Source organism: Onychomys torridus, chromosome 16 (assembly GCF_903995425.1).
Source record: "Onychomys torridus chromosome 16, mOncTor1.1, whole genome shotgun sequence".
Taxonomy (NCBI): domain Eukaryota; kingdom Metazoa; phylum Chordata; class Mammalia; order Rodentia; family Cricetidae; genus Onychomys; species Onychomys torridus.
Genome location: NC_050458.1, coordinates 55705520 through 55733074, shown reverse-complemented (window position 1 = coordinate 55733074; position 27555 = coordinate 55705520). Strand labels below are relative to the sequence as shown.

General features: G+C 38.6%; 1 protein-coding gene across 19 annotated transcripts in view; it reads left to right on the top strand.

Annotated features, from left to right (window-relative positions):
- The window catches only part of Kif21a (kinesin family member 21A), a 121799-nt gene that overhangs the window by 57890 nt on the left and 36354 nt on the right, over positions 1-27555 (top strand). For 18 of the 19 annotated variants that reach the window (XM_036208124.1, XM_036208122.1, XM_036208121.1 and 15 more), the window contains exons 2-16: positions 2992-3214; positions 3333-3515; positions 5463-5612; positions 6489-6623; positions 7051-7218; positions 8250-8365; positions 11258-11453; positions 11795-11984; positions 12366-12429; positions 16012-16215; positions 24669-24759; positions 25459-25585; positions 25974-26162; positions 26390-26589; positions 27332-27439. In XM_036208124.1, coding sequence (XP_036064017.1) covers positions 2992-3214; positions 3333-3515; positions 5463-5612; positions 6489-6623; positions 7051-7218; positions 8250-8365; positions 11258-11453; positions 11795-11984; positions 12366-12429; positions 16012-16215; positions 24669-24759; positions 25459-25585; positions 25974-26162; positions 26390-26589; positions 27332-27439 — 2344 coding nt within the window. Of the gene's footprint in view, positions 1-2991; positions 3215-3332; positions 3516-5462; positions 5613-6488; positions 6624-7050; positions 7219-8249; positions 8366-11257; positions 11454-11794; positions 11985-12365; positions 12430-16011; positions 16216-20971; positions 21011-24668; positions 24760-25458; positions 25586-25973; positions 26163-26389; positions 26590-27331; positions 27440-27555 lie in introns of all 19 variants that reach the window. The other variant, XM_036208138.1, reaches the window with a different exon arrangement.

Below are 27555 nucleotides of genomic sequence, written 5' to 3'. Positions count from 1 at the left end.
CGAATGGAACTGGGCAGCATCTGTATTTCAAACAGATCCTCCCTTCTGTTAGCAAGGGTAGTAATCAGATGAGTGTAGGTTAGGAGGTCAATGTAAAGACAGAGTGACAATGGCATTCTAAAATTGGCTGGCAGATGTGCAATTCAAATGACACCCAATGTTTCTTCGTTATGTTGAAACAAACTAGAAAGTAAACAGTCCAGCAGATCAGCTGATGGTTATGAGAATTTACTTAAAATCTAGTACCTGATTTCAAAGAGAGCACAATGCTGTGTTTCACTCATAAGCCTGGGCTCCACCACAGGGAATTTGTTATGTTCTCCAAGTGGTCCTACAGCTGGCAGAGAGCAGAGGCACAAAAACACAGAGTTCAGCTTTTTCCTGAAAGGGTGAGAACCCTTATCACCACGTTCCTCACCAGTGGAAACCCTCTTCAAATGCAAGGACTAGCATGCCAGAGTGGAGAATGACAGGGGTGGAGGTTGGGGACCCCATCAGCTGCTTGTTGTGCAGAATGGGCTTCTGGGGGCAAGACTGGGTGGAGGCTTTGAGAGGAGGAGACTTGTGGAATCTTCTCAGTAAGAGATAGTGAGGGCCTTAATTAGGGTAGTGTCACTGATGGGAAAGAGCATGGTGGACTGAAGAGCTATTTCGGGGATAATTAGTAGCTCTGGAGGTAGATTAGATGGATAGGATAGAGAAGAGGGTGGAACTGGTATTCCCTTGAGGTACTTCAGACTGTTCTGTTTCTGCTTTGACAATAACCAAGAGCTATTTTCCAGAGACAGCTGGAGTTTGATATAGTTTCCTACAGTTGAGTGAAGTAGGGTAGGATGGGAGGTGTTTGGAAACAAGAGAATATTCCTTTTGAGAAATACTGCTTGTTAAACACATGGAACAAGACAGCCAAAGGTGCAAGTCCATGGGCTGTTTGTACAAATTTATTGTTTGTTGAAATTAGTTTTTCAGATTAGCGTAACAGCATCTTCCTCTTTATACCGTGTGTTCTTGGACTTTTTAATTCTCAGTGGTTCCTCTCCCCACTTCCTCCTGAAGCTGTCTCTTTTCTTCACTCAGTGAGTCTCACTTTCTGCTTTCTTATTATTGATCTTAAGATCATCTTCCACCTCAGGACCCTCAATTTAGTTTTATGATCCATATAGACCTATATGAAAACATGCATTAATAAAGTTAGGACCATGGGATATTTTTATGGTTTCTAATCATAGCTTCTTGTAATGAACTTTTTGTTATACTATCTCTTTGCTTTTTCTTAAAAAAAAAAAAAAAGATTTGTTTTATTTTTATCTATGTATATGTCTCAATGGTGTGTGTGTGTGTGTGTGTGTGTGTGTGTGTGTGTGTGTCTGTCTGTCTGTCTGTCTGTGTGTCTGTCTCTGTCTCTGTCTCTCTCTGTGTATGCACACAGGTTTGCAGAGGCAGAAGAGGAAGTTGGATCCCCTGTAGGTGTAGTTATATGCAGTTAGGAGCTGCCTAGTTAGGGTTCTGGGAACCAAACTCCTGTCCCCTGCAAGAGCAGCAAGTGTTCTTACTGCAGAACCGTCTCCCAGACCCTCTTTGTCTTCCTACAATGAAGTATCCTACAGCTAAACAGTGTTAGATCTAGAAGGAAGTGTGGGAATTCATCTCCCTCCACAAGTGAGGACACTGGCGCTCTACAGTGAGAGATCTGGAGCCCAAGCTTCTTAACAAGCGCTTCATTGCTCCCTCCCTGGTTCCGTTCCTAACCAGCTGCTTGGTGACTATTATCGCCCATTAAAGCAAACCTTGTTGGAGACTCTAGCAAAGACGAACACCACCATACACTGCATATTAAGTCTAATGTGGAATTATTTCAGTATTATTTTTCCTATTTTTGTTTTCCTTTTTAAAGAGAAGGAGCTAAAAGTCATGTCTGGACTTATGTTGAGTTTATCCTTAGTAAACAGATGAACTTGTTCTCCATCCCTAGGACTGAGTTTGACCTCATAAAACAGGGAGGTGGCACTAATTCCTTTAAAATCTGTTACTTTCTCTGTCTTCATCATTTCCTATTTCTCATGTGTGGTTGTCTTTTCTTTGTTAAACTGCTCTGTTTCCCCCCGGCAAGCAGGGATCTGTACCTAGTGAGCACTGGTATATATGCCCAGGATGTAATGTCTATAGAGTAGATAGAATGTACCTAAAGCCTAGTTTATTCTGTTATGAACATATTACCACACTTACTTTCCTTCTTTGAGAACAAGTATTGAAATTGCAAACAGAATACAGAACAGGGAATTAATAGACTCCAGAGCAGGTGGGATGGGTACATGCTGTGATCTTCTAGGTGAAGGAGAATAACCCATATAATTTCACTAGTTTTTGTTTTGGAAAGAAAATATTGGAACTTACATTGACATTTATGTTTAATTTATTTTTGATAACTCTTGATTCTGATATGTCTTAGTATATAACAAAACAGTAAAGTTGTATATGCTTACATATCATTAGCAAATATTAGCTATATATATGTATACATATATATCATATATGTATATATATATATGTATAGTGGAAATAAACATGTTAAGATACCATAAATCATGGTTAAATGTGTTCAGAAACCTGGTGAAGAGTTGGAAAGGGTGAGTCAAGGGCATCAGAGCATCAGGGTTAAATATTTCTGTAATATTTCATTTTTTTGGAGATCGTTGGAAATAAAGAGGAAAGTAACAACTGAGTAGTTGCGTTGATTTGATTGTCTATTTCTTATAGTTAATGAAAAGCATCTACCCAATAAGGATTTGATTTTAAGAGGAACTTTATACTCTTGTTCATTATTTTGGGGATTGTTAAGTAAACCATTGGAGTTGTTAGGCAAGCCAATTTATATGCTGAAGTTGATTCAGTATAGGTTGATTTACTTAAATGTGTTGGCCAAGAATCTAAGGTATTACTTTTTTGAGAATTGCTTTTGCTTATTATTTCTTCTCTGATTGTTCTTCACAGAATAAGACCACAGCTTGCCAAAGAGAAGATTGAAGGATGCCATATTTGTACATCAGTCACACCAGGAGAGCCTCAGGTCTTCCTAGGGAAGGACAAGGCATTTACCTTTGATTACGTGTTTGACATTGACTCCCAGCAGGAGCAGATCTACACTCAGTGCATTGAGAAACTAATTGAAGGCTGCTTTGAAGGATATAATGCTACAGTTTTTGCATATGGACAAGTAAATACCTTATTATTTTTGTGGGAATTATAGTTCAGTCACACTTCCATTTTTATGTCTTATGGCCTTATTAATATGAACAGGCATTTCCCCCTCCTCTTGTTCTTCTTTTGTTCAGACTGGAGCTGGGAAGACATACACAATGGGAACAGGATTTGATGTCAACATCATGGAAGAAGAGCAGGGAATCATTTCTCGTGCGGTTAAACACCTTTTCAAGAGTATTGAAGAAAAGAAAACCACAGCGATTAAACATGGGGTTCCTCCTCCTGAATTTAAAGTGAATGCCCAATTCTTAGAGGTAGTAGATTCATTGTCAGTTTTCTTTACATTTCATCCATAACACCAAGTCCATGCAGTTTTATATCGCTGGCCTTTAGTAGAGTGTTTCCATATAGCACTCAGTCAATGTTGCTTGAGTACATTCGCGTTAGTTAATAGGTATTGAATATGCTTTACTCTTGGGTGTAATAATGTTGACATTTATATTATAAATGCTTTACAGTATCTATAGGTTAAAAGCACAGTTAATATTGTCTATTTCAGAACTCTTCCTTACCAAATGATAAAGTGACCATAAAAACTATTGTGGGTAATTTGGATGGGATCATAAAGTGCTGGGAATTTAGAAATTATTATCAAAAGGGAGAGGACAAGTTGAGAAATAGCTTCAGAGGCTGATGGTGTCTCTGAGTGTCCAAAGGTTATCAGGTTAGGATGGATTTTTCCATAGCTTAGTCTTGTAGGGAGTGATGTCAGTAGAAGAAAATGTAGGCTTTTGAGTAGTACTCTGGCTAGGTGGACTGCAGCCTTGTAATTCTGAGTTGTGTTTTTAACATATGCTAAAAAAGATCTTTTAAAAACTAAAGATAGTGAAGATGGATCTCTCAGTGTGTAAGGATGCTTGCTGCCAGGCCTAATGACCTGCGTTCCATCCCTGGGAACCACCTGTGGAGGGAAGGGACTGACTTTCCACATGTGAACCATGGCCTGCATGTCCCCCAGCCTGGATGCACATTAACAGATATATTGATCTGAAGAAAATGAGATGCAGACACACATACACACTCATATATACACAGTGGAGTATTATTTGGCTATAAGAATGAAATTATGTAATTTGTGAGACAGTGGAACTGGAAATCTTCATGTTGAGTGTAGTGAGCCAGACTCACAGAGATAAATCTCAAACTTTCTTTTGTGTTTGATAAAGCAATAGAAAGAAGGGAAGGCATTGGAATAGAAGTGAGGAAGAGGGGAAGGTGCTAAAGAAGGCAAAAGCCGGTGAATATATGCCTGAAATAGATCGTATACATATGTGGAAAGTCACAATACAACCTACTGTTTGTACAATAACAAAAAAGAAAACAATTAGTAAATGAAGACTCTGAAAGGGAGAATTATAAGGCAAAAGAAATATAGTTTTAAGCTGAAATTGTAAAGAATTTTAAACTCTTAAAATCTCTGTCCTGGGCTGGAGAGATGGCTCAGAGGTTAAGAGCACTGACTGCTCTTCCAGAGGTCCTGAGTTCAATTCCCAGCAACCACATGGTGGCTCACAACCATCTGTAATCAGATCTGGTGCCCTCTTCTGTCCTGCACTCATACATGCTATATACATAATAAATAAATAAATCTTTAAAATAAAAAAAAAAAAATCTCTGACCTTTGGGTTAGTGTGCTGAGACATTTCTTTAATTCCAGCATCTGAAAGGCTGAAGCAAGATTTCTGTGAGTTCAAGGACAGCCTAGTCTACTTAGTGAGTCCTAGGCCAGCCAGGGCTACTCAGTGAGACACCCCAACCCCCAAGGACAATCTGATCTACATAGAAGGTTCCAGATCAGCCAGGATTACCCAGTGAGACCCTGCCCTCTGCCCTCCTCCCCCCAAATAGAAAGTATCTCTGCCCTAACCTTTGCCTTTGCCTGCATCTGGTACATACTGGTCTAGGCTTGCTTATTTTCCTTTGCTTATATCTTGCAAAGTGGTTGTAGGCCATCTTAGCTTGTGCCTAGCCTGCTTGTTGTGATTAAGTCACTTATTCTTATTTTTATAGCTAAATCTGACATTCACTTCATATTCATTGTTTATGATAATATAGTAATTCATAGCTATGTTTTATTTTGAAGAAATAGGTGTCATTTTGAGGACTGTCAAGCATTTAATATGGAAGGTACTATGTGAAGCATATTGAGGCTCACAGAACCACTTCTACAAAATTCACGTTTTGATGTGTCTTTTTCATAGCTCTATAATGAAGAGGTCCTTGACTTGTTTGATACCACTCGGGATATTGATGCAAAAAATAAAAAATCAAATATAAGAATTCATGAAGATTCAACTGGAGGAATTTATACTGTGGGAGTCACAACGCGCACTGTGAATACAGAACCAGAGGTAACTGGGTCCTTAAAACTATAGATAGCATAGGTGGCTTTGAGAACCGTCCTTACTGATAGTACACTTAAGGTCAACACACAAAATGACTTTCTTTAAGTACAACAGAGTTAAAAATCTTGTCTATTTTTTTTTAAAAGAGCATTATTATAAAAAATGTAAGAGGCCTAGCAAGATGGTTGTATAAGTATAAGTAAAGTTACCTGGTGTCTAGTCTTCCATCCTTAGAACTCACGTAGTGGAAGGAAAACCAGCTCCCAAACTCTTAAATGTTTTCCGATCCTACACACGTACCGTGGCACATGCGCACAAAAATAAATTAATGCAAAAAACAGATTTAATGTGGTGCTTATACTAATTCCTTACCATAATATCTACCACATCATCAAAAGACCCCCAATGTAGGTATAGTATTGTTTCACAAGTAAAAAAATAGTTAGTGCTGAAGTATGAGACAACAATCCATTTGTCCTGTTTGCTTGTGACATTTAGGATTGTATTTTGGCTTCTAGAGGGAAACGTTTAAGAAAAAAGAAACTCTAAAAAAAGAAAAGAAAAAAAAAATTAAACAAGATATAGAATAGCCTAACTAATTCAGATTATTGTGGAGTTTGTACCAAGGCATTGTACTGTAACAATTGGGAATGGAAGCTGCAAAGGTCAGCCCATGGCGGACAATGGGACTTAGTGTTTGCTCCTAGTTAAAAGAGAATGCACCATTATACTGAGAAGTTCAGCTCAAATGTGCCTGTAACAAAATGATAGGACGGGAAGTCTTCCTCCACAGCCTTTGCTGCAGTGGCTTTCAGCTCAGACAGCAGACGGGGTGGTGCCTGTTGAAAGGCTGTGACGTCAAGCCTTTCTTCTCCTTTGCAGATGATGCAGTGTTTGAAGCTGGGTGCTCTCTCCCGCACCACAGCTAGTACCCAGATGAACGTCCAGAGCTCTCGTTCACATGCCATTTTTACCATTCATGTGTGTCAGACCAGAGTGTGTCCCCAAATAGATGCTGTGAGTTCAACTTTCTTGTTTTCTAAACTTTTAGCCTTTGTCCTGAAATTGCACAGATCTCAGGAGAGGTGTTGGATCTAAACTTACTTTATTATTATTTTTTTTTCTTTCTCTTAATTTTCCTTGCTCATTTATTTAACCAAAGCTGGTCGATTGTATAAGACTTTGGGAAACAGATAGACTGACAGATGTTGTCCTCTGGACCCTTTGCTGCGAGGACTGTTTCTACATTTCCCTTGGTCATGAGAGCCTGAGTTAGGGCAGCTGGGTTCTGCCTACCAAACCTCTTTCTGATTGACGTTGTCATTTGTGTTGTATGGCCAAGTGACTGTTCTCTAGCTGTAGAAGGGAGTGAGATGTGGGCAAGGTTACAGGGTGTCGGATGTCACATTAATAAGGCCTTTTCAATTGCCTTTCACAATCACAGGAGAATGCAACCGATAACAAGATGCTTTGTGAATCATCGCAGATGAATGAGTTTGAAACCCTGACTGCCAAGTTTCATTTTGTTGATCTGGCTGGATCAGAAAGATTGAAAAGAACTGGGGCTACCGGCGAGAGGGCAAAAGAGGGTATTTCCATCAACTGTGGGCTGGTGAGGCTAAACTTCATGCAGAGACGTGTGGTCCTTCTGCTGTCTTTTTTCTGCTTGCTTTGGTTTGTTTATGTCTTTGCGACTGGTGCTCAGTGTGGAGTCCAGGCTCTGCTCACAGTGATTCTCCTGACGTACTGGCCTTACGGCAGACGTTCTCAGGCCCAGCTTTCTTTTCTCTGCTGTAAGTCATGATATATCTCATGGAAGCCCTTTCTCACTCAAGTTGAGGAATGAAGGAAATGGTAATTCATGGAGCCTCTAACCACATTATCTATTTCCCCGCCCACCCCCACATGGCAGGCTCTCTTACTATGTTAATTTGGCTTGCTCAACTTTTATAGTAGGTCCAAAAGGTTGTTGATGGGGAAAATATTTTTAATCTTTCCACATTTGAAAACATACATGCAAGACAAACACTTAAAACGAGGCATTTCATTGGACAAGACTGAAAGGTGGCCTCTGCTGACAGTTTGTGACAGTCATTTCATTGTCACAAATCCAATTCAAAAAGTAGCTTTTTAGCAATGATATTCTTCTTTTAAATAGCTTGCATTAAGAATTACCTTTAATGCTATGCCACCTAGTGGTAATTTAATAGGAAAACACCTATGTTTGAGTTAGCATAAGGCTTCCTTATGTGCAAAGAAAAATATTTCAGAACAAGCTTTAGCATAACAAAACTTTCCTTCTTGTCCTCATCAGAAAACTGGAAATTTGTTCCTGTGTTACGTAGTAGCACCGCTGAACCCTTGTGATGAGGTTACGTAACACATACATAACTAAGCTTCCATGTATTTGAAAAATACAAATGTGAATTAAATCCAAATACAGGGTCTTTTGTTGTTGTTGTTGTTCTTTGTTTGTTTTTGTTTTTTTGAGATAGGGTTTCTCTGTGTAGCCCTGGCTGCCCTGGAATAAACACAAGTTCTTAATTTTGCCTTGTTTCAATTTTATTTCCTATAGGCTCTCCGTATTATTTAAAAGTGCTCTGATTAATAAACATACGGTTTTCTTCTCTCCTTTTCTGTTAGTTGGCTCTTGGGAATGTCATCAGTGCCTTGGGTGACAAGAGCAAGAGGGCCACCCATGTCCCCTACAGAGATTCCAAGTTGACGAGACTCCTGCAGGATTCCCTTGGGGGTAACAGGTATGCATGCAAGATTATTCTGAGTTCTGATTCTTCATTATTTTTAGGTATACCTGTAAGATTTATATATATATATATGAGCTGCTTTTATTTTAAAGCAAATTAAAAGGTTGAAAAACTGATAATTTTATTAGGTATCTAAAAATGCATAAATAATTATTTTAAGCAGTACTTATATTCTTTGGGCTAGTGCTAGTATTTCTGTCTTTTCAATAGTGAATTGAAGTACAGGGACGTTTAAATACTTTTTCCAAACTCATCCTTTTTAAGGAAATCTGTAATACATGCTCATTCTGAAATCATGTAGCTTCTGCTTAGCATATGGGAGACATGTAAAAGAATTTTGTTGAAAAATAAAACATTCTAAGTCAGTACAAGTAGCTTAAATATTATTGACAGTTTCTACAAAGTCTAAAATTGGAACTTGTGTTTTTTGTATGTGAGAAAAGTTTTTAAAAAATGTCATTAAGCTGGGCGGTGGTGGTGCACACCTTTAATCCCAGTACTTGGGAGGCAGAAGCAGGTGGATCTCTATGAGTTTGAGGCCAACCTGGGCTACAGAGTGAGTTTCAGGAAAGGCGCAAAGCTACACAGAGTAACCCTGTCTGGAAAAACAAAGATCAAAAACCAAAAACCAAACCAAAACAAAAAAATGTCATTGAGTGAATGAGGGTGTTTGCTGACTGACTGCTGAGTTCTGTGGTCTTCCCCTCTAAACCTTTGTACTGTAGGGCTTCCTTCATGGCTAAGCACACATTTCCTTCTGTGATGTAATCCCCTCTTTCCACTCCTCTGACTGTATACACGGAAACTCCCCCCCCCTTTTTTTCATTTAAATTCAATCATAGTATAATCACAAGCATGCTCAGCAAATTTCCTTTATTTATATGGTTATAATGGTCTAAAAATCATGTCCCTGAAAGATAGATGCTGTACAATGAACAATCTGGGAATTAAATCTCTTTGGACAGCTATTTTTGTAAGAATTTTGAATTATTTTGAATTTAGGTTTAAAATCAATTTGGCTTAGAAATAGAGCTTTGTTAAATTTAACAGTGTTTTAAAATATTTCTTCATTTTATGTAATATTGACATGGTCCTATTTCTCTTTAAGTATATACTCTGTATGGATACAATACAGCTTTTATATGTTTATAATGTTTAATTATGATACTGAATAATATAACTTAAAAAATTCATACCAAAAGTTCTGGGAAATGATGGAGAATATAAGACATGAATAAAAACAATTACGTTTTTAAAGTATATTGTTATGCTATGCTATACTGTACACCTGGAAGAAATAGCCCACCATATTAGCAATAGTTTCTTCGAAGTAATTTTCTTTAACATGGATTGTAAAAGGTAAATGTTTTGATGTTTTCTTGGAGTATTTAGTAAACTATCTCTTGAGACATATTCTTTTTAGTTTTGTTTAATATGTGATGTTTTTTCTTCTTCTGTGGACTATTGCCAGCTCCTCTCGTTCTTGACTTTTGTAGTTCTTAAGCCCCAGAGCTCAGTGCTTTAAAAATGTTGGTAAAGACAAGCCACCTACCTTCCAGTTTGTAGTTGACTCCTACTGGCCATGACCGTCCTTGGTTTGGCCCACCTGTGACTCCACACATGAGTCTGGACAGGTCTATACTGTTGACAGTGAGATGAGTTCATTGGTTACAGGAAGTTCAGACACCACAAAGGGTTTGATGTGCTCGCTTTCAGTCTCTGTTCTCACCATGGATTGTAATAGTACTTGGCAGAATGGTCCTGGGCTGGAGGCCACGCTTCACATTGTCCTGTTCTCTAGTCAGCATTCCATGGAGTTCTTACTTTCAGTTGATTCCTGTATCTTCATTATCAGGACATAGCTAGAGAGATGTGAATTATTATTTTAAATGCTAAAATAACGCAATGGCATTATTTTTGTTTTCAATATGCCATATTTGTAGTTAAAATAGTTTTAGAATTATTGTATACACTGTCTCAAAAAGTTTACATAGAGGTGAGAGACAAATGTATATACTCATACATTCTCAAGGGATTATACATCAGAGCACATAATATATATCCTTTCTCCCCTGTGCTACATAAGTAAACAAAATCCTTTTGTTAATGTGGTCTTAAAGCATGTGGACTTTTAAACTTGACTTTATTTTTAAGTTAGGAACATCAATCTTTTCTTCAAGGGAAGATGCTGTTTGAAGGGCAGGATTTTTCCCTCCCTTCCTTCCTTCCTTCCTTCCTTCCTTCCTTCCTTCCTTCCTTCCTTCCTTCCTTTGTTCTCTTTGTATCCCCATCACAGTTTTCTCTCCCTCCACTCCTCCCAGCCCTACCTCCCCTCTTCCCCCAGATCCACTGCTCCTCTGTTTCCTTCAGAAAAGAACAAGCTTCCCAGGGATATCTACCAAACATGGCATAATATGATACAATAAGACTAGGCACAAGCCCTCACATGAAAGCTGAGTGAGGCAACTCAGTAGGAGGAAAGGGCAGACAGAAGGGTCAAAGACATCCCTACTCCCACTGTTAAGTGTTCTACAAGAACACCAACTTACACAACCATAATGTATATGCAGGGTTCCTAGAGTAGACCCTTGCGGGGTCCATGATTGTTGCTTCAGTCTCTGTGAGGCCCTATGAGCCCTGCTTAGTTGATGTTGGTGGGCCATGTTCTTTGGTGTCCTCCACTCCTCTGTTCCTACAATTCTTCTTCCCTCTCTTCTGCAAGGTTCCCCATCTCTGAGGGGAGGGTGCCAATGAAGATCTCCCATTCGGGCTCCCATTTCTCTCCACTTAATGTTTGGCTGTAGTCTCTAAGTGGCAGGACTTTTAAAATAAGTATTTTAGTATTTGCTTGTATTTTTACAACTAATCACTATTTGTAACTTTCAGCCAAACAATCATGATAGCATGTGTCAGCCCTTCAGACAGAGATTTTATGGAGACATTAAACACTCTGAAATATGCCAACCGAGCAAGAAATATCAAGAACAAGGTGATGGTCAATCAAGACAGAGCAAGTCAGCAAATCAATGCACTCCGAAGTGAGATCACAAGACTTCAGATGGAGCTCATGGAGTACAAAACAGTAAGCCAACAGGACTGACTGGCCATTCTCTGACACACTGAAGGCCGGTGTCATGCAAATGCAATCATGTCTTTTTGGAGGGGTTGAATAGATTTGTCTTTGGAGGTAGTCTTTGGGAAGTTGGATTTTCTAAAATTCTTCAAAAGGCTTCTTACTCAATCTGTAATTCTACTGACTAATGCACCCTGAAAGACTGTAGTTGGAGGAAATTGATTTTTTTGCCTTGGGGCTGGGAAGATAAAAAGGTTGTTGGTTATAGAACTGTGTGATCTTGGGGTGTCTTTAATGAAAATGCTTGTGTACTTAAGGCCTTAACCAACAAGGGAATATTTCTTCTCAAGGGCAAAAGAATAATTGATGAGGAGGGTGTGGAGAGCATCAATGACATGTTTCATGAGAATGCTATGCTGCAGACTGAAAATAACAACCTGCGTGTAAGAATAAAAGCCATGCAAGAGACGGTGGATGCGCTGAGGGCCAGAATCACACAGCTTGTCAGCGATCAGGCCAATCAAGTTCTTGCCAGAGCCGGTATGCGTTTAGGGTGGGGTGGGTGAGAGATCAACTTCTGAAAGGCTTCCTTCTTTGTGTTGATTGTTTACTTAAAAGAGGTGAAGTTGAAATGTTACATTTTTTATATACAACCTATAATTTTAAGTTAAATAATTAATAAAAATAAGACATTCCTATATAAATAAAATGTGCCTTTGCGATATTTTTATTTTATGGTCTGTTCATGTAATTCAGGGCAGGAAATTTGTTGTAGGAATTGTGTTTAATTTCGGTGCTAAGCTAAGTTTCAGACCTGGGGCCTTATGTATGTCAGGCAAGTACTAGCCCATTGTGCTGTGCTCCCAATACTGAAGTCTTTATTTTAAAATAAAATTTTCATTTCCCATTTTTATCTTGCAGGTGAAGGGAATGAAGAGATTAGTAATATGATTCATAGTTACATCAAAGAAATTGAAGATCTCAGGTAGAGTTTTCTAGAACGTGTAATGCATGTCAGCAGTGTTTATAATGTTTCTGTCTGCTGGGATGACTGTTTTGGAACTGTTCATGTTGCTGATTCAGTCCTGCTGTTGTGTTGACTTTAGAGAACGAGATACTTGGCTTTCCCATCATGCCACATTCCAAGCCAATTTTTCCCCTTCTTCCTTCCCATGCTACTTTCCCATATCATCCTCATACTGTTGCTACTCGAACTTCATTGGACATCACCAAACCCAAATATAGGGCAGGCGTACCTGATGTTGGTGAAGCTATCCTTACCTGTGGCTCTTTCCCTGTCCCGTGGAAATACATCAACATCTATGAATAATCTTTAACTTTTTGTATTTTCTGTTCCTTCCTGTTCCCTTCTACCCCTTTAGCTATTATGTAACTCACCAAGTCCCTGCTTTCTCTGGTACATTCCATTTACATTTTTTAGACATGCTGCAGATGCTCACATTTGAGCGTGGATGTCATGGATTGGAGGCACGCTTGACATAAAGAGGCCACAGTCTTTAGTAGAACATTGTGACTAGACACATGCAGTAAATAGATGTCAGAATTTAGAAAAATAAAAAAAAAAAGTCCATCCATGGTGAATGGATGTGGAGAAGTCTGTGGAGAAAAGATTTGGGGGTGGGGGTAAGGGTGTGAAACAGGACAGGGACATTAAGAACTTCTGGAAGAATTTTAGTTTTCAGAGTTTGCCCTGATGCTTAGTTATTTTCTCATGGAGTAAAATCTCATTGGGCTCCATGGGGAAATGCCTGCAGATCATAACCAAGTGGGAGGAGGTCCCACTTATAACTACTCTCACATTTCCCTGTCTTGAATTTGCGTTATTTGTCCCCTTTCATCCCTGGGCTATTCTAGTCATTTCCAGTGACAAGTACTCTCCCAATTCCTGCTTCCACAAAGTTCTCTTGGTCTCCTAAATGTTTCAAAAATGGAAGACAAATAAGATCACCTAATGTTAACATGGCAATAAAGTTATTTACATGATAGTGACGTGTGTGTGTGTGTGTGTGTGTGTGTGTGTGTGTGTGTGTGTGTGTGAATTTTCATGCCTTACTGTTGGACAGAGACCTTCTGGGTTAGTGTCCTGGTTCTGCACAGGATTCAGTCTAAACTGCCAGTTTCTACCCTAACTAGGAGAGCTGTCCCTGAGCTGTCTAGAATTTATCAGACCAATCTCTCCTCCCTTTGTAGGACACCCTCCCCCCTCCTCTCCCCGTCTGCCATGCCCTGAGAAACAGCGGCTCTCTCGGTCTCTGAAGGTCCTCTTCCATTTATAGACAGCTGCTCTTCATCACTTTCACTCCCCGGGTTCTGGCCATGATTCCTGCTGATTGTGTTCTGCTTCTTGTGCTCTGTTTCCCCTCCTCCACCCTGTTATTCTAAAGCTGAATGTAAACCTTGATCTCACCATCGGCCCAATGGTATGACAGCATCGTTATTTCCTAGGAGGAGATGATTTCTACTCCTCATGACTGAAGGCAGCACCCAGTACCTTCATGTTCACAGTGTTGAGGCTTTTCCTTGGAGCATTTACCAGTGCTTCATGATGACTCAGGGGCCAAGGGCAGTCAGTTGTCAAACCCTTCCTGTATGGGTTAGTACTTTGTATCATAGTCCTGACTTTGATATCACTTTCGTGGCTCTTTAATTAGATGTGTCCCAGCTTTGAGGAGTAGTCTCCTAGAGTCCCAGGTTTGTATTGCACCATGTGAAAATAATTGACATATTAGGTAGCCATAAGTGAACTCTGAATTCAAATGGGATTACCTGGACTGATGTTTAATCTCCTCTTTATTAATAAGGTGCTAACTGACAACTTTATATTTCCTGACACCTGTATATTCCCTGATACCTCTACATTATATTCCCTGATACCTGTATATTACCTGACCCCACTACATTATCTGATATCTCTACATTACATTACCTGACACCTCTATATTCCTTGAAACATGTACATTCCCTCACACCTCTACATCACATCCTCTAACACCTGTACATTCCCTGACATCTGTATGTTCCCTGACACCTCTACATTACATCCTCTAACACCTGTACATTCCCTGACACCTCTACATTCCCTGACATCTGTATATTCCCTGACACCTCTACATTATATTATCTGACACTGCACATTACCTGACTCTTCTAAACTACCTGACATCTCTGAGTTTTAATGTGCTAGTCTATAAGAAGAGATACTTAAGCCTCACAAAGTTATTATGTACTTGAGTAAAACAATAGAGTATGATGTTCTGAAGCCAAAAGGAGCTGTACAGGTCCAGTGTGTCACCTAGCCCATTTTTTTTGAGTTCTATTTTTACCTACTAATCTCCTTTAATCCATATTTCTGTCAGAATTTACTCTTGTGAAGATTTATTCCCAACCCCTTAAACTAAGTGAAATTTTATCTGAATTTTATCACAACTTGGATATTTATTTTAAATCTTATTATTCAGATTATTAAGTCATAAGAATGACCTTTTCATAGACTGAAGCAATCATCATTTAATCCTTGAATTTGGTGGTATTAAAACTTTTGTAGGAGGATGACAATATAAAAAGAGAACACTGAAATCACCAAATTTCTACTCTTTCCAGAGCTGAGAACTGAAGTTAGCATTTTGCTTTATCTCTTCAGTTATTTTCAGTGGTATTCATATTCATATATTCATTCATAAGAGTGTGTCTGTCGTCTTATCTGTTCTTTGCGATACAACATTGCATCATGAACATTTTTTTTTTTCAGGATTCTATAGCATTACCTTGTGTTTATAATTAATTTATTTTACTCCTGTTGGATAATGATATTATTTCTAATTTTCATAAGAATTTTTGTTGTGTTTAATTATAGTTGCAGTGTGGCAAGTTTTAAATTTAAATTTACATAATTGATTTTCCTAGCAACCCTAGAGAAAATAACCTGTTTTAATCCTTGTTTTACTCAGGGAATAGTAGGGGCTTTTAGTGATGGATGGCCCAGATCTGGTGTCAGATGACCTCCATGCCATGACTCTGCTCTTTCCCTGAGATGGCTAATACCTTCTCTCCTGTAACACTGCCATTTAGTCAGTAAAATTCCAGCAACAGCACGTGTGTTTATGTGTTGGGGGACAGGGAGTGGAAAGACAGGGATAAAGACACATTCTCTCTCTAGCCAATAAAAAAATTGGCCTTTGTTCATGTGGCTGGAGTTAATGGAAATGAGCCCCCCAGGTTTCAGGCCGTACTAAATGCAAGCCTTGGAAATAAAACAACAAACCAGCTGCTGTTTGTTCCATAATAGTCTGAAATACATATTACTGGTAGATGATTTATACTTTCAGCTTTCATTTTGGCACCGTCCAGGCTTTGTGCTCCATTGAAAATATAGAAAAACATGACATATTAGCTTAAGGGGAATGAATGTGGTTCTGGTGTGCATGGTGGTGATGGTTACACAGCAGTGTCCTGGAGCTCAAGGCTGGAGATTCCAGGACAATAGTGTTTTTTAAATGTTTTACTGTAATAGAAATTGTTCCTACTTAAAGATATTTTTATTCATTAGGGCAAAACTACTAGAAAGTGAAGCAGTGAATGAGAACCTTCGAAAAACCTTGACCAGAGCCACAGCAAGATCACCGTATTTCAGTGGCTCATCAGCTTTCTCTCCTTCCATACTGTCTTCGGACAAAGAAACTATTGAAATTATAGATCTAGCCAAGAAAGATTTGGAAAAGCTAAAAAGGAAAGAGAAGAAGAAGAAAAAAAGGTAGTATTATAAAATCAAATATTTTTTTCCAGGACATTTAATTTGTAATTGCTGTATGTGGGCACAGTCTCATGAGTATATGAATACATAAAAAATTATTTAAATTAGCTTACAATTACAGTTATATGCTTTCTAATGGTTTATCTCTACTTATTATATAAGAAAATTAAGTTTAGCGATAAGCATGTAGTAATGAATTGTGCTCAGACTATGACAAGGCATGTTTACTATTAGAAATTGTTACATTGTTTTTAAAGTGGCTGCTTTTGCATTCCATCCATCCTGCTTTTCTGTGACGCTTCTGTGTAACAGTGTGTTGTAACAGTGTGTTGTCCACTTTTTTCATTTCCTAATAGAATTGCATAGTCTCATAGGCGTTCTAATTCTGTTAACTGATTAGTTTAACTAAAGGCTGACTAATCCATCCAAATGTCATTTGCTTTCTAAATATTTCCTTCAGGGTTTCTAATTTGATTACATGAATGTTCTCCACGGTACTTCAGGTTTTCTGAATCTCTTGGGGAAGTATTTAGCTTTCTACCACTGCCGTGGGCTTCCCATGCTGTGATATCTCCTGTTTGCCAAAGTCAGTGAGGAAAAGAAAAGGGATAAATTGAAAATTTGACCATTTGTAATGTGTGAGTGGTTAAGTCCTCAAATTACTTATATATTGATTCTATAGTACAGTCCAATTATTTACCACGAATATATTCAACATGCCACTGGAACTCAATTTAAACATTTTTAGCTAGATATTCAAAGGGAGGCCAAGAAATCTTCTCTTCCGTAGTCTTGTTATAGGGAGACTCCAGAACATCATTGCCTTTTACGGGCTGTTTTGTTCAATTTACTTAGAAAAGTGTTTAGAAAACAAGGCATTTGTTTTTTCCTTGAACAGTCAGTTTTGTTGAACATTATTAGAAACTTCAATCTGTTAGGTTAACCCTGCCTTGTCTCTTTATGGTAGGAAAGATAAGTAATTAAAGCAGGAAGTTGCACGGATGGCGAGGAGGCAATGGTTTCTTGAGCGAGTGATGTTTTCGTAGGTGCTTTTCATGGTTGATAGCAGCAACAGTCGGTCAGAGATCATGACTAGGTCTCTCTTGGTGTGCAGCTGCACTCCAGTAAGGACCACGTGATTGTGGGAGTTAATGTTCGCTTTGTGCTTGAATGAACATGAGATGCTTTCCCACGGTTTATCATTTACTTGCGAAATTCACTTCTGTAGATAGTGTGAATTGTTTTTAAGGGCCGAGGTAGTTTGTGTTCATGAGTAAGTGTAAGCAGGAATGCATTTTTCAAGGTCATGGGCTGAGTCTATACTTTCCTTTTAAATTTAATTTAGGTATTGCTTTAATTACTTATTGAATATGAGTAATAAAAGATTAAAAGGGAACCTAATAAAGTCATTTTGGTATTTTTTTATAGTGGCTATAGGTACTTAATAGCTCTGGTTCAGTTTATTGTTGTGAAAATGCATTCTAATAAGCACTGGGCTGACAGTACTATTGGAAAATACTTTGTTTATATTTGTGCTGGTTTCTTTGATCCAGAAGCCTTGTCCGATGTAAGGGAAACAGACAAGAGACAAAGCAGAGGTGATTTAAGGTTGTTTTTCTGTGAATGACTCAGGCAGAGAGGTGAAGACCATAGTACATGCTAATAATAATGACTTCCCAAACTGCTGGACCAAATGTAAGGATGCCCAGTGAAGAGAGAAGTTACTTCCTAATACATGGAGCTGTAGGGAGAGGTAAAATATTGGTGAGCAAAATCAAGCAGCTAGGTAAGTGAAAGGTTGCCATGAGAAAACCAATTAGCATTCCTAAAACCAACACTTACAGAGTGCTTGGAAAGTGCTTTTTTGAACACATTTTACATACAGTGTCCCTTTGGCAAACCCACACATGATTTTTGTGCCTAAAGAGTTTATTTTGTGTACTAGTCACATAGAAAGGTCTCGAGAGCCAGTTTGTGATCTCACATAACTGCATAGGCAATTCATAGAATTTAATGATGTTTGTCTTGTTCTGTAGACAAGTGTTCTATATTAAAAAACTTGGGCTGGAGCTGGCTCAGTGAGAAACACACAAGAAAAAAAACCAAAAAACACAAAACGCTTGCTGACAAGCCTGAAAACCTGAGTGCAGACCCTGGAACCCTCAGTGGAGGGAGGAAGCTACCTCTGGAAAGCAGCCTCTGACTTCCTCAGGCACACCCTGCTCACATAGCTACACACATGCACACACACACACACACACACACACACACACACACACACACACACACACACACACCCCGTTCACACAGCTACACACATGCACACACACACACACACACACACACACACACACACACACACATACCCCGTTCACACAGCTACACACACACACACACACACACACACACACACATACCCCGTTCACACAGCTACATACACACACACACACACACACAACACACATACCCCGTTCACACAGCTACACACACGCACACATACCCCGTTCACACAGCTACACATACACGTGAACACATGCACACACGCACGCGCGCACACACACACACCCTGTTCACACAGCTACACACACACACACACACACACACCCTGTTCACACAGCTACACACATACACACATACCCCGTTCACACAGCTACACATACATGTGAACACATGCACACATGGGCACGCGCACACACACACCCCGTTCACACAGCTACACACACACATGCACACACATACACACACACAGCCGTTCACACACACACACACACACACACACACACCGTTCACACAGCTACACACACACACACATGCACACAGATACATATGCTCGCATGTGATGTGCACACACTCACACAGCTACACACACATGTGCACACACGTGCGCATACACTCACATGCATGCATGCACACACATACACACCTCACTCACACAGCTACACCACACACACACACACATACACACAACTACACACATGCATACACAAACACATGTATGCACATATGCACACACACACATGCTCACACACACACAGATGGCACATTAAAAAAGGAATCCTAAACAAAAAGCACTGCACTAATCACATTTAGGTCTATAACTTTTAGATCTATGTAATATAAATTCTTGTTTTAAAAATATAAATAAGCTCCCGACTTAGGCAAAGGCCTGAAGCAAAGCAAACACAAACCAAAGGATTTCAGCAATAATAACATTAATAATGATGATAGTAATGATGATGATGATGATGATGATGATGATGATGATAATAATAATAATAATAATAATAATAATAATAATGATAGAAAATTTGGAACCTTAACCAGGAAGCCATATACTTTAAGCACTGTAGTTCATTATCATCAGTGCGAGCCTAGATTGCACTGGGGTGTGGGGGTATGTGCACTGTTTTGTGTATCGAGATAAAGAAAATTGACCACTCACACATTTAGTCTGGTGCCTTTGGATATCCAGCTTTAAATGAACTAAAGTACAACACTGTCATCTTCAGACTGTGCTGCACTTGGACGTAGTGGTGTTGGTTTGAAACTCTGGAAACATGGGTCTTTTTGTGTAAAATCTCCCTTTTTCTAGTCACTGTGCTCCACTGTCTGATCCCCGGGGAATATCTCTCTGCAGAATTGTTTCTCAGACTGCTAGTCTGATATTATAAAAGCAGTATGTAAATTGGTTGTAAGAGACAACCACTACCCAAGAAATAAAAATTACATGAAACCATACATCATAAGTTTAAAAGAGAGAATTCTCTTCATTATTGTAAATATTAATGATTCCAAGAGGATTTTGTGGGGTTCTAGACAGTGTGCTGTGTGCAGTTTGCAATTTGCCTAATCAGAGCCTAGCCCATCTATATTGTCAACATGACAAATAGTCATATATAGTACGTTCCATTGAGTAAAGATCCCGAATTTTGTATATTGGATAGTCTTTAAGTTATATTTTGAAACCTATATGTATGAATTTATAGTTTTTTAATATTCTGATTAAAGAACAGTGTTACTAATGGAAAGTACTAAATTTCCCATTTTATTTCCAACTTTGCCTTAGTTATATATATGCCCTGTTAGTAGTGAATTTTTTATCCCAACCTTGTTAAAATCTTATCAATTAACAAGATTGTATTTTTTTCTGATAGTATAACAGCCACATTCATTTGTCTGTAATACCATCTCATATACTTTTGATATGCATTTTTGAAAGTTAGATTTAGTGATGATTATATGTATTGTAACACAAATGAAGTCAAGTTCTTAAAGTAGTACCTTGTGTGTTGTATTAGTATTATCATTTATGGTATAAAGGCATTACTCAATAAAGGTCTTTTGATGATACCAAAAAGAAAAATCTTTTGAAAGATTGAAAAGGAAGAGGATGTTGTTGAAAGTAGCCTTTCCTTATGGGGAAAAATTTTTAAAAATTGAACTATTTCTGGCTAAAAATAGCCATGATATCCAGTCAGGACTTACCAGCTCATATAAACTGAGACTGCACTTTACTGTAAAAGTTTCCACTGATTATCTGTATTTTCTTCTTAGATATAATACTCTTTATTTTCTAGTTTGTAGTCATAGAACATGTATTGCCTTTTTACTGCGTGTTGTCTTTTAATGATATCTTTGCGGTTTGTTTCAACATCTTCAAGCTCATGTACCATTTTACCTTCTTACCACTTTGCTCTCGCTGTCTGGCTTGCCCTCATTGGCTTGGCCTTCCCATACTGTGCCTCGTGATTTGAAGGCTACAGAAACTTGAGGAAAGCAATCGAGAAGAGAGAAGGTTGGAATATTTCCCAGGTTTTTGTTTTGTTTTGTTTTGTTTTTTAAATTCAAATGTCATTTAAATATGGTATTTCCATTTGCAAGAAAATGTGCCATAGAATTGTAGACTGCTTCAGGCTAGATTAGCTGTGGTCCTCCTTAAAGTCATGATATTTTATATTTAAAGAAAAAAAAAACAGAGAAAAAGTAAAAGTATTTAAGAATAATGAACTCTGTGGTTCATACTTGAATTAAAATGCAACCAATTTCACTAACTTTCAAATAAGTTGCCGGAAGTATGATGATTACTTAACCCTTTTTAGTAAAATTAGACAAACCTTCACTATCAGATTTATAAACAAATATCAGCATTTCTGCATCTAGGGGAGCTTGTGAGCAGAGTGGGAGTTAGTAACGGGGTGGTGATTGACATTTTGCTGTAGCAAATGCTAACTCGTGGGTAGACGCCTCTCTTCCTTACTTGCTGTAATCTTTGTAGGAAACATTAAAATGGTAGAAGGGCAAAAGGAACTGTGGCTGTCCTACAGGTCAGATCGACAAGGAATCCTGAAATTTAAACTAGAAAAATGTTGCTTTAACTTTCCACATGTATTTCAAGCGAATATTATAATGTGGACAGTTCCCTTTCTTCCCTTTACAACCTAGAAGTGAGTAGCTGACCTCCGTTTCGTGGAGCCTTACCTGAATCTGAGTATTTATTTAGATGAGTAAATGTTTGCTTGATATCAGAGCCTCTCTTCCTCGAGTTTTCTAAAACGAGCCACCAAATCATATAGCCCAGTTGACGAGGTCGTCAGAAGAAATGCAGTTATCCGCGAAGCTCTGCCTTAGAGGTCACAGATCGCCTCTTACTTAAAGTTTCTGAGCTTATATTCTAGAAGTTTATAACTTAATAAGTATTCTGTAACCAGAACGTAATTCTAAGTGCCTATCGCTCACACTAGAACTCAAGTAAACATCATTTAGGACAGTGTGTTTATCAGCTGAAATAAAAAAAAATTATATATGCAAAATTTCTCCTATTTGGAAAGCTCACAATACAATGAATCTTTAACATTATATGTGGAAACATGTTACCACATTAAATTACTCCGTCTTTAAAGTATATACATATGAACTTGGTAAATAGAGGCTGCTCTAACTGTCATGTGATCATATAGGACAGCAGATGCAGGGCAGCTTAGCATTCTAGGACAATATTTCAATCATCAACACACATGCATGACTGCTTCAATGAACTGAAGAGCTGATGCAGTAGCACATAGGTGGAGCCTGCTGTTCTGTATTAACAAGCTCCCGGGGATGTGGGTGCTTCCCGCTGGGACTCAGGACATCTGCTCTTAGTCCTTTGTGTGGAAAACTTCTCAAGGCCACAGTTATTCATTTATTTATTTTATTTGCCAGATGAAGAGATTGATTTCTTATGTTCATTCTAGTTCCCAAGATTCTGGTTTTGTGTAAAATATAAATTTAATTATGACTCATTGTCCCTTAGATAGCTCTTTGGGGGTAGCAATTTATTGACCTTTATCAAAGAAAACATGAGTGCTTGAGATACAGTGTTTATCAATATCACCTTTAAACTTAAACTTTACAAGTATCATAATATATATCTATGATGCTGATTTTTCTGTATGAGAGTATAAGGAGAATTTATGTTTGGAAATATAAGTCAATGATAAGATTTGTTAGGCCTGGTATTAACTACTTGAAGGAGCAGGAAGGTGTGGTAATCAAGTATGCATAATAAAGTTGTGGGGCCATAAACCCGAGAAAAGGGATTTCAGATGATAGTGTTATGTAACAACAAACAGTAGTGGAGATTATATACTCCAGTAGCAGTAAGTAAGGCAGCTTCAGGGAAGAGGTGGAAACCTGATGACAAATACAACATGTATGTATTTCCACACATCCTCTGTGTGTCTTACAGCTTGGGTCCCAGCCTCTAGTACAGTAGTATTTGAGTATGTGTTATTGGCCTTTGAATATGATTGGATTTGTCATGGTTGTTCACTCCATGTGGTTCCTAGTTTTCTCCTAGTTTATTTTCCTCTAGTACAATGATTTAATGGCATCCATGGAAGTCTGTTGCACTTTATTTGACTCCAGTTATGACCATTGTATTGCTATTCTTAGTGGCTTTTACTTCTCACTCCAAAAGCATTGCCATGTTCCGTGCAGCTTCATAACATTTCAAACCTTATTTTCCATTCTAACTTAACTGGTATGTGAGACACAGAGGACTACTCAAACACAGGTGTTCATGGAGCTCATAGGGATTGACTTATTTAATAAACACTAGTATGATTTATCCTGTGCAGGCCGTGGGTAAATGAATGATAAGCCATATACATATGAGTCTTACTCTCAAGAGACTTTTAGTTCAGTGGGAATGGCAGATCAAATAAATAATCACATAAATAAACAAATTAAAAACTGGAAAGTGCTTAGGAGAAAAATATTTATATTATTGTTCTAATTATAAAAATATGTACAAGAATAGGGACCTGGAGTTAAATGTTAGAGTTAAGTAATAATAACAGGGCCCAAGTGAGGTCAAATTATTCACTTATAACCTAGAAAAAAGCCCAAGTACCAATTAGAAAGATCTTTAATGTAGCAGAATATCTAATGGAAATAGTAACTATCATAAAGTGCTTTCTAGAGGAAGTTTGTTTGGAAATATTGCTGTATTTGACTCTTCTTTTTAATCTTAATGATTTTAAAATTCCACTATAACACAAACTGTATGGATTATTTAAGATTTGCTATGTTAACACTGTTTTACTAAAATATATGAGTCTAGTGAGCCAAAGTGTAACTTCTGTGCATAGTTTATCATGCCTGGCAAACCCAAGAAAGATCAGAGCGATTGGGGTGTGCCAAAAATTCACTCACTGTAGTCTACCTTCGCTTAGGACTACCAGAGCTAAATGAGCTCAGCCATAACCATTGTGAGGTTATGCCTGTAGGCATCAGGTAAACCAAACAGGAAGGCTTCAGTTTTCATGGTGAAACTTGTAGTAGACGCTGACATTTCTGAGTCAGTCAGAGGGCAGCCTGAACTTCAGATAATTTTGGAGTTCACTCTATGCTCATATAACGAGAAATCACGCTGTGCTATGCAGACGGCCTAAGTTGCCAGCACTGATGGACGCAGCCATAGAGGCAGACTCAACTGTGGCAGAGTAATTTTGAAACTTTAAAATTAATCTTAAATTTATTAGGATACTAATAAGCATAATTTTATATCTTTCTATTTATATGAGAGAAGTTTTCGTGAATTTAGATGGGGAGCCAAAACTTTCTGTTTTAATTTCTTTTAAATTTAAGTTGTGGTGCATTGTAATTAATTGACTGTTACTGTGGGCCACTTTGCTGTCTCATCAGATCTTACACTTGAGTGTGTGGCCTGTTGTCAGTGTGTGTAGAAGAGAAACTTCCTTCAGTGCTGTCAGTTTTTACATTGTCAGTAACGTGGTGAGATCTGTTTCCTCTAATCTTCAGAGAGAGCAGCCTTGCTTAGTTAGATGATTAACCATTTCATTTTGTTTTTATAATTTGTTGATGGTTTTAAAAAAAAACTAAGAAAAAAAGAAGTGGAGACTTTCCTTGTACTTATCTCATATTCCTTTTCTCTTTTTAATTTTTTAAAGTGTGTCTGGGAAGGAGGATAATGCAGACACTGACCAGGAGAAGAAGGAAGAGAAGGGCGTTTCAGAGAAACAAAACAATGGTTTAGAAGTGGTAAGTATGGGAGAACAAACCTATATAGAAAAAAAGTCACTAATGTATACAAACTAAATGGAAGTTGTTATCATAGCTATGGTTTCCTGTTTCCTTGAGGACTTTTTCTGAATGGCCAGTTGTTAAGTCCTGGCAAATCTCCATCTAGTGCATTGTGAAAAGTGTGTGTGTGTGTGTACGCAGATGGGATACCGTGAGAGATGAAGAATTCTTCAAGACAAAGTTATTGCATAATAGCCTTAAACTCTTATAATGATTTTAAACTAAAGAAAAGCAAAATAATTTAGTGTCTGGGGAGTTAGTCCAGTGGGTAAAAGCCCCATGTGTAAGTGTGAGGACTTTCTCAGATCCCTGGCATCCATGTGAAAGCTGAGCATGGCCTGTAACCTGAGTTGGCGAGTCAGGACAAATAGATTCTGGGAGTTCACCTGCTAGCCAGCCTAACCATAACTGTGAGTTCAGATTCAATGACAGGCCCCACTGAAGGGAATATTGTGGAAAGAGATAGAGGAAGACACTGGACAGCCTGCTCTGGCATCCGCATCGATAAGTGTTGATGACACATCACATATGAGCATGAATATACATACATGATGACAGTTTTGTGCCTCTGTGGTCCATACTCCTGCACCTCTCTTATTGAGGTGATCAGTTTGCTTGCCTATACTGTGCTATTAATAGTCACAAATCACACTGCAGGAAGAGAATCAAGAAGTGAGTGATCATGAGGATGAGGAGGAAGAGGAGGAAGAGGAAGATGAAGAAGAGGATGACATTGAAGGAGGAGAAAGCTCTGATGAGTCTGACTCTGAATCAGATGAGAAAGGTACCTGCCCCTTAGCACAAAGGCAGAAGACTCATATTGGGGAGCTGTTCAGGCTTTGGTGGGAAAGTTAACATTTTCTATTTTATCGCAAATGAAAGCAATTTTTATGACCTGTAAGACCACCCTAGATTCATGCATACTCTAGGCCAAAGAGATGTTCCTTTCTGTGGTAGATCTAGTCCCTGTGTGATTTCCACATTTCTTTAGTGTATACAGTACCTGCCATTGGCCACTGTGAACAGTCTGTCTTTTTAGAGTGCGGTATAGCCAGGAAATTTCCTACGGCTGCTGAGTGACTACATGAATGTAGATAACGGCTTTACATTCTTGGCTTGGTATGATGATTATCTTTTGGCTTACTTCCAGTATTTTTATTTTCTGTGAATAGCTAACTATCAAGCCGACTTAGCAAATATCACGTGTGAAATTGCCATTAAGCAGAAGCTGATTGATGAGCTGGAGAACAGCCAGAAACGTCTGCAGACGCTGAAAAGGCAGTATGAGGAGAAGCTGATGATGCTGCAGCATAAGATCCGGGACACGCAGCTGGAAAGAGACCAGGTGCTCCAGAACTTAGGTGGGTCTTCTGTGGAGTCTCAATCCATAGTCAAGGCACGTGAATCAGACAGCGTAGGAACCACAGGATGGCTTGAGCAGATAATAAAACAAGTGAGCCAAAACCTGCAGGAGGGAAGAGCTCAGGCATTATGGTGTCCTGGGAACTGGGTGTTTGTTTGTTCCAAGTCTATGAAACCAAGATCTCTGTGTCTCACAGAAACCGTGCATTTCCCCCCTTGCACCCAGGCTCAGTGGAGTCGTACTCAGAAGAAAAGGCAAAGAAAGTGAAGTGTGAATATGAAAAGAAGCTCCACGCCATGAACAAAGAGTTGCAGAGACTGCAGACAGCCCAGAAGGAGCATGCCAGGCTGCTTAAAAACCAGTCTCAGTATGAAAAACAGCTGAAGAAGCTGCAGCAGGATGTCACAGAGATGAAGAAAACGAAGGTACTGGACTGTTCCTGGTCAGCTTGGGTGGCCACGGGTTTTATAACCTGGAAACAGAACTACTATTGTGGCTCTTCTTTGAGTCAATAAAAAAGTAGCTACTACCAGTTTAAGATACAAACAGATTCTCAGCTTCCTGTGTATGTCTCTCTGATCATATTCTCATTCACCAAGTGGTAGCATCTAGAGTTTGAGATGTCTTATTCCTATGTGTGGAGTAGTACAAAGCCAAGGAGACTGGGAATGCTTGGATCAGTTTTTGAGTTGGGATTATCTTTACTCTTGCACCCAAATCAAGGCAGTTCCTTAAAATAACCACATGGACATGACTTAAGAAGTGAGTAAATTATGTTGTGCCATTTCTGTAATGACAATAGCCACATGTATTAGGTTCTTTCCCTGTATCAGGTTCTGTTATATGCACCTTTTAGTATCAATCCATTGAGTTTTCATAGTACACAAGGACATCGTAGATGAGAAAGTCAAAGCCTACAGAGGTTATATAACTTGTTCAGGCTCACTCAGCTACTGATAAATAAGTATCAAAATGACATATATGGAGCACTAATGAATTTGACAAAAATATGTTGAAAAATACGTGAAAACACCAGTTGACTAAAATACACTGTGGATGCCACATGCTTCCATGGGAAATACTTAGAATGAAAGAACTCTCATCTGTGTAATTACCAACTGTGTCTGGTGATGGAGCAAGTTCAATAATGTATATACCTAACTTTAGGTTCGTCTAATGAAACAAATGAAAGAAGAACAAGAGAAAGCCAGGCTGACAGAATCTAGAAGAAACAGGGAAATTGCTCAGCTGAAAAAGGATCAACGCAAAAGAGATGTGAGTAGGGTCTCTGTTACAGAAGAAGGCTCTGCACTGCACACAAAAGAGATGTGAGTAGGGTCTCTCTGTTACAGAAGAAGGCTCTGCACTGCACACAAAAGAGATGTGAGTAG